Source organism: Monodelphis domestica, chromosome 5 (assembly GCF_027887165.1).
Source record: "Monodelphis domestica isolate mMonDom1 chromosome 5, mMonDom1.pri, whole genome shotgun sequence".
Classification (NCBI taxonomy): domain Eukaryota; kingdom Metazoa; phylum Chordata; class Mammalia; order Didelphimorphia; family Didelphidae; genus Monodelphis; species Monodelphis domestica.
The window spans coordinates 110,683,693-110,699,667 of record NC_077231.1 but is presented as its reverse complement, the minus strand read 5'-3'; the positions used below and the strand labels follow the sequence as shown (position 1 = coordinate 110,699,667).

General features: G+C 36.1%; 1 protein-coding gene across 4 annotated transcripts in view; it reads right to left on the bottom strand.

Annotated features, from left to right (window-relative positions):
• Positions 1-2,326: 2,326 nt before the first annotated feature.
• The window catches only part of DCP1B (decapping mRNA 1B), a 76,800-nt gene continuing 63,151 nt past the window's right edge, over positions 2,327-15,975 (bottom strand). For 2 of the 4 annotated variants that reach the window (XM_056800752.1, XM_056800755.1), the window contains exons 6-9: positions 14,293-14,421; positions 11,181-12,050; positions 8,435-8,683; positions 2,327-2,559 (exon numbers count right to left, since the gene is read on the bottom strand). In XM_056800752.1, the coding sequence (XP_056656730.1) occupies positions 2,476-2,559; positions 8,435-8,683; positions 11,181-12,050; positions 14,293-14,421 (1,332 nt within the window). In that variant the 3' untranslated portion in view covers positions 2,327-2,475. Of the gene's footprint in view, positions 2,560-5,930; positions 6,064-8,434; positions 8,684-11,180; positions 12,051-14,292; positions 14,422-15,975 lie in introns of those variants that run through there. The other 2 variants (XM_056800753.1, XM_056800754.1) reach the window with 2 other exon arrangements.

Genomic DNA, 15,975 nt, shown 5'->3' with positions numbered 1-15,975 from the left:
CCTGCCCCCTATTCAATAAACTGCATTCATTTGCCATCAGCATATGAGGTCTTTCTGACCCCACACTGTCTCTGGTCTTATCTTTTCCCTCACCCTAACCTGAGGAATTCTTGGTCTCCGTTCTGCCCCCTAGAGGGGCACTCACATTAGGGTACCCTCCCCATGCATGCTATAGTTTAGCCAAATTAAACAACTTTGCATTTCTTGAACACACACTGAATTCTTATATGTCCAAGGCTTTGATAAGGATATGTGTTAAGATACTTGGCAGTGGGCTTCTACAACTGGCTCTTTGTTTTTTCACCCAGAAAAAGGTTTCTTCAGACCTTCTCCACACTGCCCTATGCATGGAACACCCTATTCCCTTCCCATCTTCATCTGCTATGCTCCTCTCTATCCTCTAAACCCAACTCAGATATTGTCTCTTTAGGAAGGTTTCTTGAATATTCCCATTTGGTAAAGACTTTCCTCTCAGATCTCACACAGCACTTTGTTTTATGATTTTTAAATGTACTTATGTCATAATATTATTTCAATATATTAGTGAATAATCTCTCAGCTAACTGCTAAGCCCCTCAAATACAGGGACTATATATTAACTAGACGTGGTATCTTCTCCAATACCTAGGAAATTGCTCTATGTAATTTTAAATTTAATTTTATTTTTTGTTGACTAAGATTGAAGCACATAGGCTAAGGAAATTAGGTGGGAAAGGGAGATCAAAATGGCATACTATTACACCAAAAAGAGTGCTGGACTAGAATAAATACATCTGACTGCGGGGCTGTATCTCACTTTCTACATCTAGAAAATAGGTTTCATCACAGGTTCTCATCAATATCCTCACAGGCAGTGGTAGGGTATAAGAGATGGTACATATTCAGCAATCAACTAATTATTCAACAAGTTATGAGCTCAGCATTGTATAGGATACAAAAACATTAAACAGAGAATCAGATCGCCAAGAACTTGCATTTTGAGCATCTCAGAAGAACAATAGCACCTGGCAGTCATACAATGCTTTTATGTTTACAAAATATTTTAAATTCATTACCTGTTGGAGCCTCACAACAATTCTATGAGGTAGCTATCTGTGGTATTATCTATCCTGGATTATAACCTCCATTTTATGGATAAGGAAACTAAGGCTCAGAAAGATATAATATTGAAATTCAGGCAATATGGTTAATATTATTATTGCTGATCTGGCCAAGCAAAGGTCCAAGACTTCAAGCCCAAGATCAGGAGTCCAAAATTGTTTGAAACTTTAATGTACCCTTTCATTTTTTACCACCTGTAACATATGAAAGTCTGGTTGTTGTGCAGTTATATCCAAAGATCTTTTATTAGTCCTAGAAAGAAATAGTCTATAAATGCAAAACTTAATATATTACTAATGACCAAAAGGGACCAGTTTGTCTGACACAATTTGTGAACTTAAATTGACAAAAGCTCTCAACTCCTTCAAATAAAAAGCTCCTAATCTCTGTGGAAATAAAAATAATTTTGTTACATGTCATGGCAGAGCAGTAAAGTTATGGACCCCTTCTCAGAACAATGCTCTTAAATACATAAAATAAAGTACAAAATAAACCAATCATATTAAAATACCATTATCAAAATATATTTTTAAACATTTATGAGTGTCAGGCTAAGAATCCTTGGTTTATTTTGCTATCGTTTAATTTCTAAAATCATAATCATCTATTCTAGGAAACTAAGAAAATGATTTAGAAAACTCCACAGCCTTTTTCTCAAATGGTTTTTGCATTGCTTAAAAGGATATATTATTTGTTTGGAAGCACAGATAAGCATATTTTACTCTTTAGACACCTCAAAAATGGTGAGAGCAAGGAAAAAAATGAGACTTGCTGGAAAGTCCAGAAAGCTTTTATAAATACCTTTTTGTTTAAAAGAAAATAATTTTCATTCACAGTCTGGGTAAAGTTTGTCCTGATGCTTAAAAGTGAAAGATTTACTTTATTAGCAGTCAGATCTTTAGTTTGAGTTCATAGGGTCAATCTATGGGTTCGCACTGCCACCTGGTGGCTAGTCCTCTATAGCATGCTATATGAAAAGGATGTGAACAATGGAGATAGTTATACACCCTCTAAGTGCAACCATCTATTTGATGGATAATCAGATCTACAAGTAAAAAGGAAATTAAACACAGAAAATAGCCCTTCCTACAGCGAGGCTTGTTCTAACAGTGGCCTCATACTGGGAAAAAAATTAGCATGTAAGCAGAATAAAAAATATTTCTCACCTACTTATTCTCTGTACAGTGTGTACAATATTATGCAATGAAAAAACTGACTGTACATAAAAAGTCCAGGACGTTTTATTTCATAATAGTATACACATTTTTAAAAATGCAGAAACATTTTAATGTAATAATACTCGACATTAGGTGAACCTTGCTTTGATGGAATCCAAAAATCCCTTGGAAATCATCGGTTAAAAAAGTTTTCTTTTCAGATAGTAGTCTTTTTCATGGCTGCTTGTGTGACACTGAAGAGATAAGCTTCATAGATTATATTTAAGAAATTGTCATCATTCTGGAAGACAAAAATCACAAGACAATGGAATATGATATAATTTCTGGACAGAAAGGCTCTTCCATTTTGGGGGCTTAATAGGCTGAGGCTTCAAAAAAGGAAAATACTAAACTGGCATCCATTTCTAGACACAAAGATGCTCATCGCTCTGTCTCTCCTCTCCAGCTTGTAGTTTTAATGGCATAAATAAATGTTAACATGCTTTTAGAGACCAGGCTAGACAGCGTCAGGTTCTGGTTGTCAGTGTGGAGTGTGACAAGTGGTGAGAGAAAGTTTCATGTAAAATAAATTCATGTAATAGTAACATTGCAATATTAAATAAAGAGTAACTCACTGAATACTTCAGTTTGTTTCATGAAATGCACGGGCTGGGATGAAATGATCAAGTTTAAGAAGTAGAATCTGCGAACTGTTGGTGCTCCCTAAAGGTTGCCCCAGGATATTCACATGTTGATTTCTTATAATAGTCATGTTCAAAATGTGGCATATATACTGTCGTTTTTGGCAAGAATTAGTAATTTAGCTTCAGCATTCTCACTGGTGTCTTATCAAAAATAGTGCTAACCTTTCTATTAATTCTGGCAAAATAGATATGGGAAGTTGAGTGGCTTAACTGTGGGTCTTCTGTTCTGTTTACCTGATAGATTTATAGTCTAAATCAATGGTTGTCAAAAGCTTTTATTTTGGGAACTGTTTCCCCTCCTAGTCCCTTTGGTGATACTTAATATTTGATGTCACTTCAAAACAAAAAGTGTGGCAATTTCTATAACAATTAAGCAGAGCAGTAATCTTTAGTTTTTCTGATTTAAAAAATGATTATAGTGTTTCACTTGTCCATTCAACTGAAAGAAATGGGGAAAAAGGAGGTGCTAAGAGTAGAGGGAGGAGGGGAAAGGGGCAGAGGTACCTGAAAGAGAAGGAAGCAACACTGAGTATTTTGTTAGATGTCAGGAAGGTGGTTGTACTTGGGCACTATACCCAGACTCTGTGATAACCTTCCTTGAAAGAAACTTGTTCTAGATCTAAAATATTTGAAGAGTCTCAAGATCTGCAATGATAAATTCTTTAGATTAATATGATCTCAATGGAGTGAATCAAAATAGCATGTAAATAATTTTATTTCAAAGTAAATTTTTATTATTTATCATTCTTTTATTTTAAAAAATCTGGTCATCAAAGGAAGTCTCCCTTCCTAGATTCATCTTCACGAATAGATTATATAAGGGGGTAATGTTTTAAATTTTATATTTAAGTAAAGAGTCTACAGGTATAATTAACTCCTTAGTATCTAATTCATTAATCAAAATTACATCTCAATTTCTACATTCAACTGCAATCTCCTTTTTTTCCTGATTTCAGAGCATGAATATTCTTATCCTCTTTAAAAAGCTTCTTTGTATTTCCAAACAGTTGTTATCAATACAAAGAATATTGGGGAAAATAAAATATTTGGCCTTTTTAGTAGGAAAGTACAAATATAGTAATGCTACAATCAGGGTAAATCTCTCTAGCAATCATTTGGAACTTACATAAATTACCACAACAAACCAATATGTTAAAATGATCTAAACACCATGTATGAATTACAGTGATCCCTCACCTATCACAGGAGTTACATTCCAAAGACCCTTGTGATAGATGAAAATCCACAAAGTAGCAGTGTTATATTTGTTTTATTATTTATATATATTTTGAGGTTTTATAAATCCTTCCCACTCTCCTATAAATCTTTTCCACACTCTTATTAACCTAGTCACTGAGCCAATCAGTGCCCAGGATACAGAACATAGTGCTGTGGTTGGTTGCCTTTCATTCAATCAGACAATATTGTGCCCAATAAGTGTAAGCTCCATGATACAGAATTATATGTGTGTATATATATATATTTAAAACTCACGATACAGTGAAGCCGCAATAAGTGAACTGTGATATAGCAAGGGACAACTGTACCTGAAGTCAGTGGTCAAAATAATTTAACTCCTCACACTTACATTTATCTTCTCAGTTCCCTATTTCTTTTGACAATACAACTATTCTTCTAGTGGCCCAGGCTTGAAACCTGAGGAATCTGTGATTCTTTTTTCTTCTATGTGCTCCACATCCAGTTTCCAAATCCACTTGATTCTACCTCAGTATCTTGCAACTGTCCTTATTGCACATCCATGTAGCTACTACTGTTTCATATCCCAATCCTCACTTCTCTTAACTGAGGCTTCTTGACCTAAGTCTCTCCTCTCTCCCTGGAGCTAACAAAATAATCTTCCTGATGAACAGGTTTCATGAGATTGCTTCTTTACTTAAAAATCTTCAGAGGCTCCCTACTGCCTATGGGATAAAATACAAACTCCTTAATCTGGCTCTAACTAATTTTTCCAGTCTTATTTCACATTTCTGTACTCTTTATACACTTCGATTCTCCAATCAAACTGGAATAATAGTTGCTTTGCAATTTTATTCTGTCATGTATTATCTCTGTTTATTCAAGTGGTGAGTGTGTCATTCTATAGCCAGAATGCACTTTATTCCTTACTACCTGATTATCCATAGCTCACTTTGAAGTTTTTTACCCTATTCCTTTCTGCAATATACTTTTTTGTGTATATGTCATACCTTTCCACCTATCCCACAGCAGGCTGAAAGCTCCAAGAAGGGAGAGACCCTATCATTTTTCAGCATTTATATCATAGCTCGTACTACTAAAGCAGTGAATAGATGTCTGCTAAATTTAATAGATGGGATTGTTCTGGAAAACTTTTTGGAATTATTTGAGAAAGGTCACTAAATGGTTCTTACCTTTTGATCCAGTTATCTCACTACTGAGTTTAAATCCCAAAGTTAGTGACAGGTCCCATATGAACTAAACTATTAATGATGGCATTACTTGTAATTATAAAACTAAAAAAATGGAATAAATTATATTTTCAATAGTCAGAGAGTAGTTGAACAAGATGAGGTATATGAATATAATGAAATATCAGAATGAGGACTTGAAAGTACATTGAGACTTTAGAGTATTAATCACCCCAATGATCCTCATTTCAGGAGTGGACAAGGAAATGCATATGTTACAGATGCTCATCACAGTAAAAAATGAATCCATCAAAGTGAATTTTTCCTGTTGTGATACATGATATTTATCTGCTTCATGTTTCATCTTTCATAGCTTTAATATGTGTTATTTTTCCTTTCCCTTGTTTTCCTTGTCTATATGGTTTCCCTTTCTTTTTACATCAAAAATTACAGAAACAAATCAGCAAATTTAAACTATTGGAATAACCCTCCTGCCTTTCCCAAATTTTTCTACAAAAGAAATGTGACATCTAGAGGTGGTGGGGAGGATGGAGAGCCCACACAAATAGAAAAGGGATTACCTATCCATGGCAATGTTCTCCAGATGCTCCTGTTTCCAGATAACATTGTGCTGATTGCATCAAGCCCCAGACCACCACAGGGCTTCCTCAATGAGATCCAGTCACCCAGAAGAGATTGGCCTAGTCATCCATACTGGAAAAATAAAGTGGATGAGGAAAACATATTGCCCAGATGATGACATGCAGTTGGATGGCCATTCTATTGAATTAGTCCATTAGTATATCTAGCTTGGACAACTGCTACAGATGGGAAGTCACCTAGGCCCAGAACTGAATAAGAGAAAGAAAACAGTCTGGGTCACCTTTGGGAAAATATGCAGCACTTTCACTGATCCCAAGCTGCTTGCAACTCTAAGTTAATCTCTATTAATAATTAGTACATATTTGGAGTCAGAAGGGTTCAAATCATGGATCTGTCACTTGTGCCCAGTGACAGGTTGTTTAAACTTTCTGTGCCTTGGTTTTTGTTTTTATGTGTAAAATGAAGGAATTTGACTAGAAGAGCTCCAAGGTCCTTTCTGTGTCCCTGTCTATAATCCTATGATTAATTACACTGAACTCTAAGAAAAAATTAAAATGAAGACTTCAAAGAAATGTAGTAAAGTGAAGTAGAACAAAGAGAGTAGGCCCAAAAGAACTATGACTACAATAATATAAAGGAAGGAAACACTAAATTGTCTCACAAAATTCAAGTCAACTATATAATGGTGAATGCTGGTTCTAGAAGTCTGAAGTTAAAGTATTTTTCTCTCCTTTCTATCAAGAAATGGTAAAATATAAGTGGAAAGCTACAGGTACTATTAGTCACAGTTGCAATATTAAACAGTTATGTCTAATTTTTTTTAACAAGGCATCATTGAGTGAAATATATTTATTGGGAAATGACTGATGTGTCAAAACAAAATTTATCAAGGTTAAAAAAAAAACCAAAGCAAACTGAGTATTTTTTGTAGAGGGCAAAAAGGGATAAAGTGAAAACACCTGTTGCTGATACTTGCAGGTTTAGCTGTTTAATATGATGACACTGAAAATTATGTATATTCACATATCCTTGAATTCTGCCTAAAAACAGACTAATAAACAAGGGTATGTCAGTGGAATACCTCATTATCTTCTAGAGCAGTGGTTCTCAACCTTTCTAATGCCGTGACCCCGCAATACAGTTCCTCATGCTGCGGTGACCCCAAACCAAAAAATTATTTTGGTGGCTACTTCAAAACTGTAATTTTGCTACAGTTATGATCCGGAATGTAAATACCTGATATGTATTATGTATTCTCATTGCTACAAATTGAGAGGTTGAGAACCGCTGTTCTAGAGCATCATTTGGTTCAAAATAAACCACAAATCATTGGTTCAAAATAAACCACAAAATGCACACTTGGAAGTATTACCCCCCAAAAAGTCAGATAAGCCATATAGACTTCCTTGCTTTCTTTGTCTATTTTTCCCCTTCACTTTCCTTTTACCTCAAAGGTTGTCGAAACAAACACAGTAAATTTAGAATACTGGAATAATCCTTCTTCCTTGCTAACAACTTTCTACAAAAGAAATAGGTGGTGTCTAAAGGTGGTTGGGAGATAAAGTAGCAGAAGAACACATCTGACCCTAGTATTGGTTTGTCACGAATAGCACATGAATTTGGGAAGGAAGACTGTAAGCCATTTACCTACCTAGAAGCAACGAGGCAAAAAAAATGTAAATGACAATTTCTGCAAGGGTTTATATAGAATTTGACTCACTCCATTAGGATCACACTAGTCCAAGGAAGACACCCAAGGTTCAATAAGCTGCCATTTCCCTTAGCCTATTACTAGCAAAGTAGATTCCTACCTTCATTTGTTTGTGCCACTCATGAATTCTCTTTGTAAAAAAGCACCCTCTAAAAATGAGAATCATGTTGGTGACTGTTTTTGTTTTTGTTCTTTTTGAAGGCTTTTATCAGTCCCTATAATCTAAAACATCCTTTGTGAATTGGGGTATTCAAAAAGAATAAAAATTATAGATACTACTAAGACACATCTGTATGAGGAAGAGACAGGTCCTTACATAACGGTCTTATTTATTCATTTATTCATTCATTCATTTATTTATTTGTTTGCTTGTTCATTAATTAATTAATTAATTAATTTATTCATTCATTCATTTATTTATTTACTTTAAACCCTTACCTTCCATCTTGGAATCAATACTGTATATTGGTTTCAAGGCAGAAGAGTGGTAAGGGCTAGGCAATGGGGGTCAAGTGACTTGCCCAGGGTCACACAGCTGAGAAGTGTCTGAGTCCAGATTTGAACCTAGGACCTCCCATCTCTAGGCCTGGCTCTCAATCCACTGAGCCACCCAGCTGTCCCCATTATTAAAAAAAAAATTACTGAGTAGGTTTTGGCCAACTCTATTTTCTATCTAGAAAACTGGGTCCAAGAAAACTATAACCACACAATTAATATGGTTAAGGTACTTTAAATGTTAGGGAGATGATGGAAGATTTGGCCTCTTCTTACCTGGATGAGATGGAGAAGTGTCTCCTGAAGCTGTAGTTTGGTCAGCAAGTTGTTGTTAATCACAGAGGCCTCTGGGTTTTGGATAGGCAGGAGAAGGCTGGGAGCAGCAGCACTGGGTTCTTTGTTTCCTAGTGGCAACAATCCACTTTCAGTAACCTTGGGTGAGGGAGGTGTGGGCTGAGTGAACACCATAGGGGACATCAGCAAGGAAGGAGCCACAGTAGCAGGGATGCGTTGAGGTGAGATGACCTGCTCATGCCAAAACATATACACAAAGGGCATGGATTAGGCAATGCACTCAATAAAGCTAAGGGAGCAGAGATGAAGTGTTCTTTGACCTTCACAGGCCTTTTAATAAGAGATTTGAGTATTCTTTGCTCAGGGCAGATAGTTAGCACAGTGGATAGAGTGCTGGGTCTGAAGTCAGAAAGACTCCTCTTCCCAAGTTCAAATCAGGCCTCAGATTCTTACTAGCTGTGTGACCCTGGGCAAGTTATTTAACTCTGTTTGCCTCAGTTTCCTCATCTATAGAATGAGCTAGAGAAGGAAACGGCAAGCCACTCTAGTATCTTTGCCAAGAAAATCTCAAATGAGATCATGAAGAGTTGGACAAAACCGGAACAAATGAACAACAAATTCTTTGCTTACTAAATAAGAAAAAAAAAGAATGACTCATAGATCTGGAGCTGAATGGTACCTGAGAGAGACAATCTAGTCCTCACTCTATAATTTTTATAGATGAGGAAACTGAGGCCCAGCAGGGTTAAGTGATTTGTCAAATCTGGAATCCTTACACTTCTCACTGTGCCATAATTGCTTCCTCTGCTTAATACTGTCTTTGTAGGAAACAAGCAGCTGTGGAAGGTTGTTGCACTTTCTGTTTCATGTGGCAGAATAGGCCTTTAAAACAGAGGTTCAGTTCTTATGGGAGGGACAAGATGGCCCTATTCAAGTAGTGCTGCTTCATGGAAGCAGGATTTAGCCTCAGAGGATGAACCAAAGAGCTCTATGAAAGTGGATTGGCAAATGTTGGCTCCATTGAAGTAATGAACTCTTTCACTAGGAGAAAGTGACCGGAAGGCAACCTGGTCAGTACAAGCAGTTCAAGCAGAGTCTGGCTATTCTTGTTCAGTTATGGGCTGAACTAAGTGACCTGGGAGGAACTTGCCCACTTGGAAATTTTGTGATTCATGATTTGGTAGCATACGTGCTAGTGCAGCCCCCTGTATCCCAGCTAACAGATGAATAGGAGTATTTAAAGAAAATGGGGCATGATGTCAGCAGCCTGTATGATACTGTGATCTTGTACTTCCTCACATAATTCCTCAATGTTTAATTGGTAATGCTGAGAGAAAAGAGATAACTATCCCTAAAGTTTCAAATTAATAGAGAGCTCTGTTTAGAGCACGAATCAACAAAGTATAAGCTTTCCTTAATCAACTTTTTATATCTTGGATTCTGAGGAGACTGGCTAGAGAAGATCTGTACTTTCTTATTAAGTGGATTTCTGGATATTTACAAAACATAAACCACAGTCTGACACTACTGAAATAAGAATTTGCCATAGAGAAATTTAGGTCAAACAACTAATCTTAATTTTCCCCAATTCATAAAGAGAAAGCAAACACAAATTTAAAGGGAAACGATTATACCACAGGAAGGATCAGGATGAGTTACAATTGAATCGAGCATTCAGATTTGGATAAGCAGTAATATGAGAGAGCTCTTCAAGCTGTCAGGCAAAAAGGATTTAAATTCTCATTTCTGTGTCTTTAATTTTCAAAGGTACAAAGGTTCTTAAGGAAGCCTTTGGTATATATTCTAAGAAGCTACAAAGGACTTTGGAAACATTGGTTATCACTGAGAAGGAAAAATAATCCTCATTTTTAAAGCTCGTTGGATCTTACTGTGTTCAAGTCACTATTTATTCAATCTACAAAAAGCATGTTTACTTCTGCTCTTGCAAAAACAGTAAACATTTCTGGGCAACACAGTTTATTAGACACTGCAAAATCTTTCATGAATCTTCATAGTCTTCTTTCAAAAATTTTTTAAATAGGATAGACAATGATTATCTTTACATTATTTTAAATCATACCATTGTGTTGATTAATATTTTAAAGATTTATTCATGTGTTTCTCTATGTTAAGCTTCAGGCCCTGTAAAAAAAAAAGAATGTCTAGCTTTTCTACCTTGTTTTAAAATTGTTTGGTAAAAGGAAAAAACTCCAACATTGTTGGGAAAGTATCTCTTCTGGGATAAGACTGTTAAGCAGATAATACATATGACAAAAGCATTTACAACTCTACCCTCAATAAATAGGAATAATATGTGAGGCAATGTAGTATAGATGAAAAAGACTGGACCTGGAATGAAAGGGTCATGGGTTCAAATTCTACCTAATACATTTCCTAGGTTTGTGGCCATTAGAAAGCATTTCACCTTTCTAAACTTGTCTTCCTATCTGTAAATATATGAGTAATAGTGGAATACTGAACTTCTAGAATTGTTTTAAATCTTAAATGAGATAATGTATAAAGAACCACTCAACAAACCTTAATGCCAATTATTATTATGGTTGCTACTGTATGTGGTAGTATCTCATAGCAGAGAAACTTCTAAAAAGAAGATTCAGGGAACCACCAATTAACCTTTTTATTAAACATTTTACTGCACTGCATTTTGACAGCTCTCCAAGGATGTTTTTTAGCATCTGCATGGTAGGTCCTTTAACAATCTATTTACCTGAAAAAGAGGGGTCTGTTTTTCTGCATTAGATGTCTTGTCGATCCAGGATTCCAAAGGTTTCAGAGGCCTAGGATTTTGGGTAACTACGGGAAACTTAGCAGCTAAGGCGGGTCTGCTAGATGCATGCAACTGCTGTTCTTGTTGTACAATTTGGAGCTTTTTCAGCAATTCTTGAGGAGAGATCACTCCAGAATTACTTGTTTGGTTGCTAGGGATGGGGATGGTTTGCCTTGAAACTTTAGGCTCTTCTTTTCTAAGAGTCTGAGGCTCCAAAGTCTGAGGTGGAAGGGAGCCATTAAAATATACCAGCTGTGGCTGGTCCATATTCTTTATCTGTGTTGTAGGGGCAGCAGGAGTAGAAGTCCTGCTGAAAATTGGTGCAGTTGAACTAGCAGGCACTGTTGTAGTAGAGTCTAACTTGCTTACTGATCCAGGGGTACCCTGAAGTTTCTCTAAAAGGCTCTGAGCTCCAGATGCACTTTGTACTCTGTGAGATGTCCCAATGCTGTGTGGGGTCACTGGCTGGAAAAGGCCAGTGAAAATCTCTCCAATAGGGTGAACACTGCCATTTTCACAGAATCGGGTTTCTGGTAGCTCTGACACTGGATGGAGATCTGTGCCCCGGACCATGAGTTTCTGAATAGCTGGACAAAGCTGCTTCTCTGGAGTTGGTGAATTTCTTTTGGGTTCTTCATAGGACAGGGAACGTACTACCCCTTGCCTAATGGGAGGTTTCTCTTGGTGCTGCTGTGGTGGTGTTGATGGCAGCAGTTGTGATTTATGCTCTGTAATTTCCTGATAGGTAGCTTTATCTGGTTTTCCAAAGAGTGCAGTCAAGGATAAGTGCTGTGGTTCAGGATCTAAGTTCTACAGAAAAAAAAAATAGGAATTATTAAGAGTGTTTACGTATGATCTGAATATTTTGAAAAAGATTCTAGTTTTATATCCAATTATGAAGAATTAGGGAGGAGAAAAGGTTTTTACCATAATGCTACAAACAGCAAATTTATCTAAGCTTTGAGAGTGGAATGAAAAAGCTTTAAGCATGTTTAGAAACTTTGGAACTCCTAGAATAACCAGAAACTTTTTTTCATCTTCAATATTTTAATGGATCTGTCAATTTGTAAGTCTTGGATAACCCATCCACCACTAGACCACAACTCTTCCAGTGCTTCAGTTCAATAGCTACAAGCTTTTTAAGATAAAACATTTTGTGCAATGATAATAGTTGTGATAAAAACCTATGAATTTTGGAATGCTTTTAAGTAAATCTTCATTTTATAAATCACAACAGTGTAAGAAGTGACAATTCTGCATAATTTTAAAGTTTGCTACTTACATATATCATCCCATTTGAGCCTCATCTGTGAAGGAGATCATTTTGGGGAACTTATCTCCCTATTTTACAGAGAGGTTACATGACTTTCCCAAAGTCATAAAGTTTCTACATGCCAGAGCCAGGATTTAATCCCAGATTTCCATGACTCCCATGTCTAATATTCATGCTTTCTCAGTATTCCCATACATTTAAAAATGTATAACTACATTTGCAATATATTATTTAAATAGTCTTTCAGTTGAGAGAGAAGTCATTTAGCCTCTTGATGCCCTAGGCAACACTCTAAGACCTTAAGTTACAAAGATGGTTCTGGCAGAGGAAGTGCTCTCATCTAAGAGTTCCCTATACCAAAGAAATCACAGTCTACAGAGGATATGCTGTCTTTTTTTATTATATTGAGTCAGATTTTGTTGAAGTAGAGCTAGAGCAAAATTATGGTTCTTGGTGCTCATGATATGATTCATGGATCTCTTATAATAACTATGTGGTCTCTCTGGGGTGCTCAGCCCATAGGCTGAGCTGCCTTGGCATATAATTTTTTTGAGATGTCATGGCTACTGCCCTTCACTGAATGTGGTGATAAGCCTCTCTGTAATTAGGCTGGTTCTTCTGATAAAAGATATAGATAAAATTGATAACTTTGTAAAGTGCTTAGTATGGTGCCTGGCACAATGAAAGTGCTTAAAATATGCTTGTTCTATCCTCTTTCCTCTCTGTTACTTGCAACCTTATTAGCTTGGAAGGAATTATGAGATCCTTTATTTCACTGGTAGACCTTCAAGATATCACTACAAAGTACTAGAAAACTTTAGTGGACAAATTTTAGTTTCAAGCTTTTTATAATTCAAAGCTGTTGAAAAAATACATTGGTTGGCCTACAATGAGAATGACATTAAATTCCTCGCCCCATTATTCCTTCCCTTTTCCTGTTGCTTCTTGTATCATTAAGGTAAGAGTATAGAAGCTCCAATCTAGAATCCATTTATTCAGATTTTCCTACCAGATGAAATTTGCTAATCACTACATATTCTCTATGATGCTTGCTTCCCCCCACTGTTTCTTCTCTTAAAAAAGAAATAACTTTCCTCTCATTATCAATATACTATCTCCATCCTATCTATAGAGATAGAAAAGCAGACACAATTAATTATAAAATTATTTTAGATACTGAGATCTGAGGATAGGAATGATGATATTTGTGGTGACTGCCAACATTTATAATATTTATCCATGACAGATGAGTAACAGTGGTCATCATAAATGCCTCAATCACTGACAATTTTACAATCTTTTTAAATAATCTCAGAGGCTACCTAATCTGCTACTCACATCAGTTTCTTTGGCTGGTTTGAACATATTATTTATACTTCTCTATGATATAGAGTTAATAATGTATAGAAACCTCAAGGGTTAGGATGAGAGTTGATAGGTTTGGTGGTACCACCTTTGCCACTAAAGTAAATTATATTTTGAAGAAGTTTCTTCTTAGGTCTTTTTTGGTTAAAAAATATAGTAAACACTCAAAATAGAAAGACTTTTCACTGCACTGATATGTTAGTTTTGTGTTTTACCTTTTACCTAAAACAAGATATTGTTATTAGTAAGAAAATATTTTAATAGACTAATTTGAAACTTTTTTCTCCTACTTCTACCTCAAAGCATTCTTGTAAAGTCCTAGTTTTGGGCCTTGGCCATTCTCTTGATACAAATATAATGTGACTGCAAAGTATGCTGGAGTTGCCCAGTTTAGGAAATAGATAAAATATGTACCTGGCCTTGTTGAGGGGCACGCTGGTGTTGGCCTTCACTAGGCTTCACTGGAATTGGCTTTATCAGATTGGGGTTGTCATAGATGGCAGATGAACTGGCTATCTGCTTTGGCTCAGAACAGGTTTTACACTGAAATGGAAACAACACATTTTAGTGTTAAGTAACCTGCAGTCTTTCTGAAAGAATATCTATCCTTTATCATCAAACCTATCTACCCTGAAAGAAGACATTTAAAAGATGGTTTCATATAGCTGAAGAAGATTCCTGAAGGAAAGATATAATTATGTCTATGACCATAATATAAATGTAAAGAATAACAGTAAGATTTCTTAATCTTTTCAGTTTAGTAGCCTGACAACCTGGCAGAAAAGGGACCAACTGTGCCCATATTATTTCCAGGATCATCAGATTTCGCCCCAGGGGCTCACAGGGAGAAGAAAATCCCCACAAGGATTAACATGCCCTGATGGTTTTCTTCTTTACATATAGGCTCATGCTTCATATAATTGTTAAGAAGTGATGGAAGTCATACATAAAGTAACATGTATCTTTGTGTGAGAAAACTGTCTAGACTGGAACAGGATTTTCAAAAATATCAACACCAGAGGTATATAGCTAGTTTCATTTGCAAAGAAACAAAGCTTTGTGATCCAGGAGCCAAGACTGAAGCCAGTGATTTAAAAACAACTATTGTATTCTAATGTAACAACTTTCTAAAAATAAGAGTAATTTAAATAGTTTGCTAAAAATGAGAATTTAGAGACAATTAGTTCAATGTTCTGAATTAAAATCATACCTTAACCAACCTGTGCAATTGCTATCACAGTAGGATCCAGATACATAAAACACAACCACCATCTACTTATCAAACTAAACACAAAAATGCTTCCTTTTGGACTACAAAATAACTACGGCAACCCTCAAATTAGTTTCTATTGGGTAGTCAGCTTTGGGCCAGATTATGTTTCATTATGTGCCTCTTCTAGGACAAACTTGGTAATCCTCAACCTATGGGCTTTTGACACAAGGGGAAACAGTTATTTTAAGAGATCCAGGAATTGTCATCTGAACCCAAAGACCAAATCAACAGTGTTACCATCTGTTCTTTCTAAGGTTTCAGAATGAAAAGCAATCTGATGTCTCAGGGTGCCAAATGTAATAGTCTATTTCAGAGCTGGAATCAGGTGCTTGTTTTACATGCAGGGTATCTTTTGGGTGTTCATTTTGGGATGAGACTCCTGAGCTGGTACCAATATTAAATTTAGTGTGGCCAGAGGACCTGGTTTTCTAATGATCCAAATGTCTAGTTAGAACTCCACTCAACCTTCGTTCCTAGTTCCTCAAGGTATAGAGTAATAAGCTATAGAAGTTAAAGCTTACACTGCCTGCCCAACTTAGCTCTGTCATTATAGAAATTGGGACACGAAGTCCCTTATCCAAGGTTGGCAAATTATTCCTTTGCTACAGTAAAAAATTTTCCCCCTTGTTGTGGAATTGGGCTGATCCCTTGGTAGTTTAAGTATTAGACAAGACATTTTAGGTCTTTTAATAGTAAACAAAAGGTAGCTTACTGAGCCATAGCAAGGATGGATATTTAACAAGAATTTGAAATGTAATGCATAGCAGAAACATATCTTCTGGAAGCCTTTCCAGCATTTAAATAACTTTAGGGTCATTGTAGGA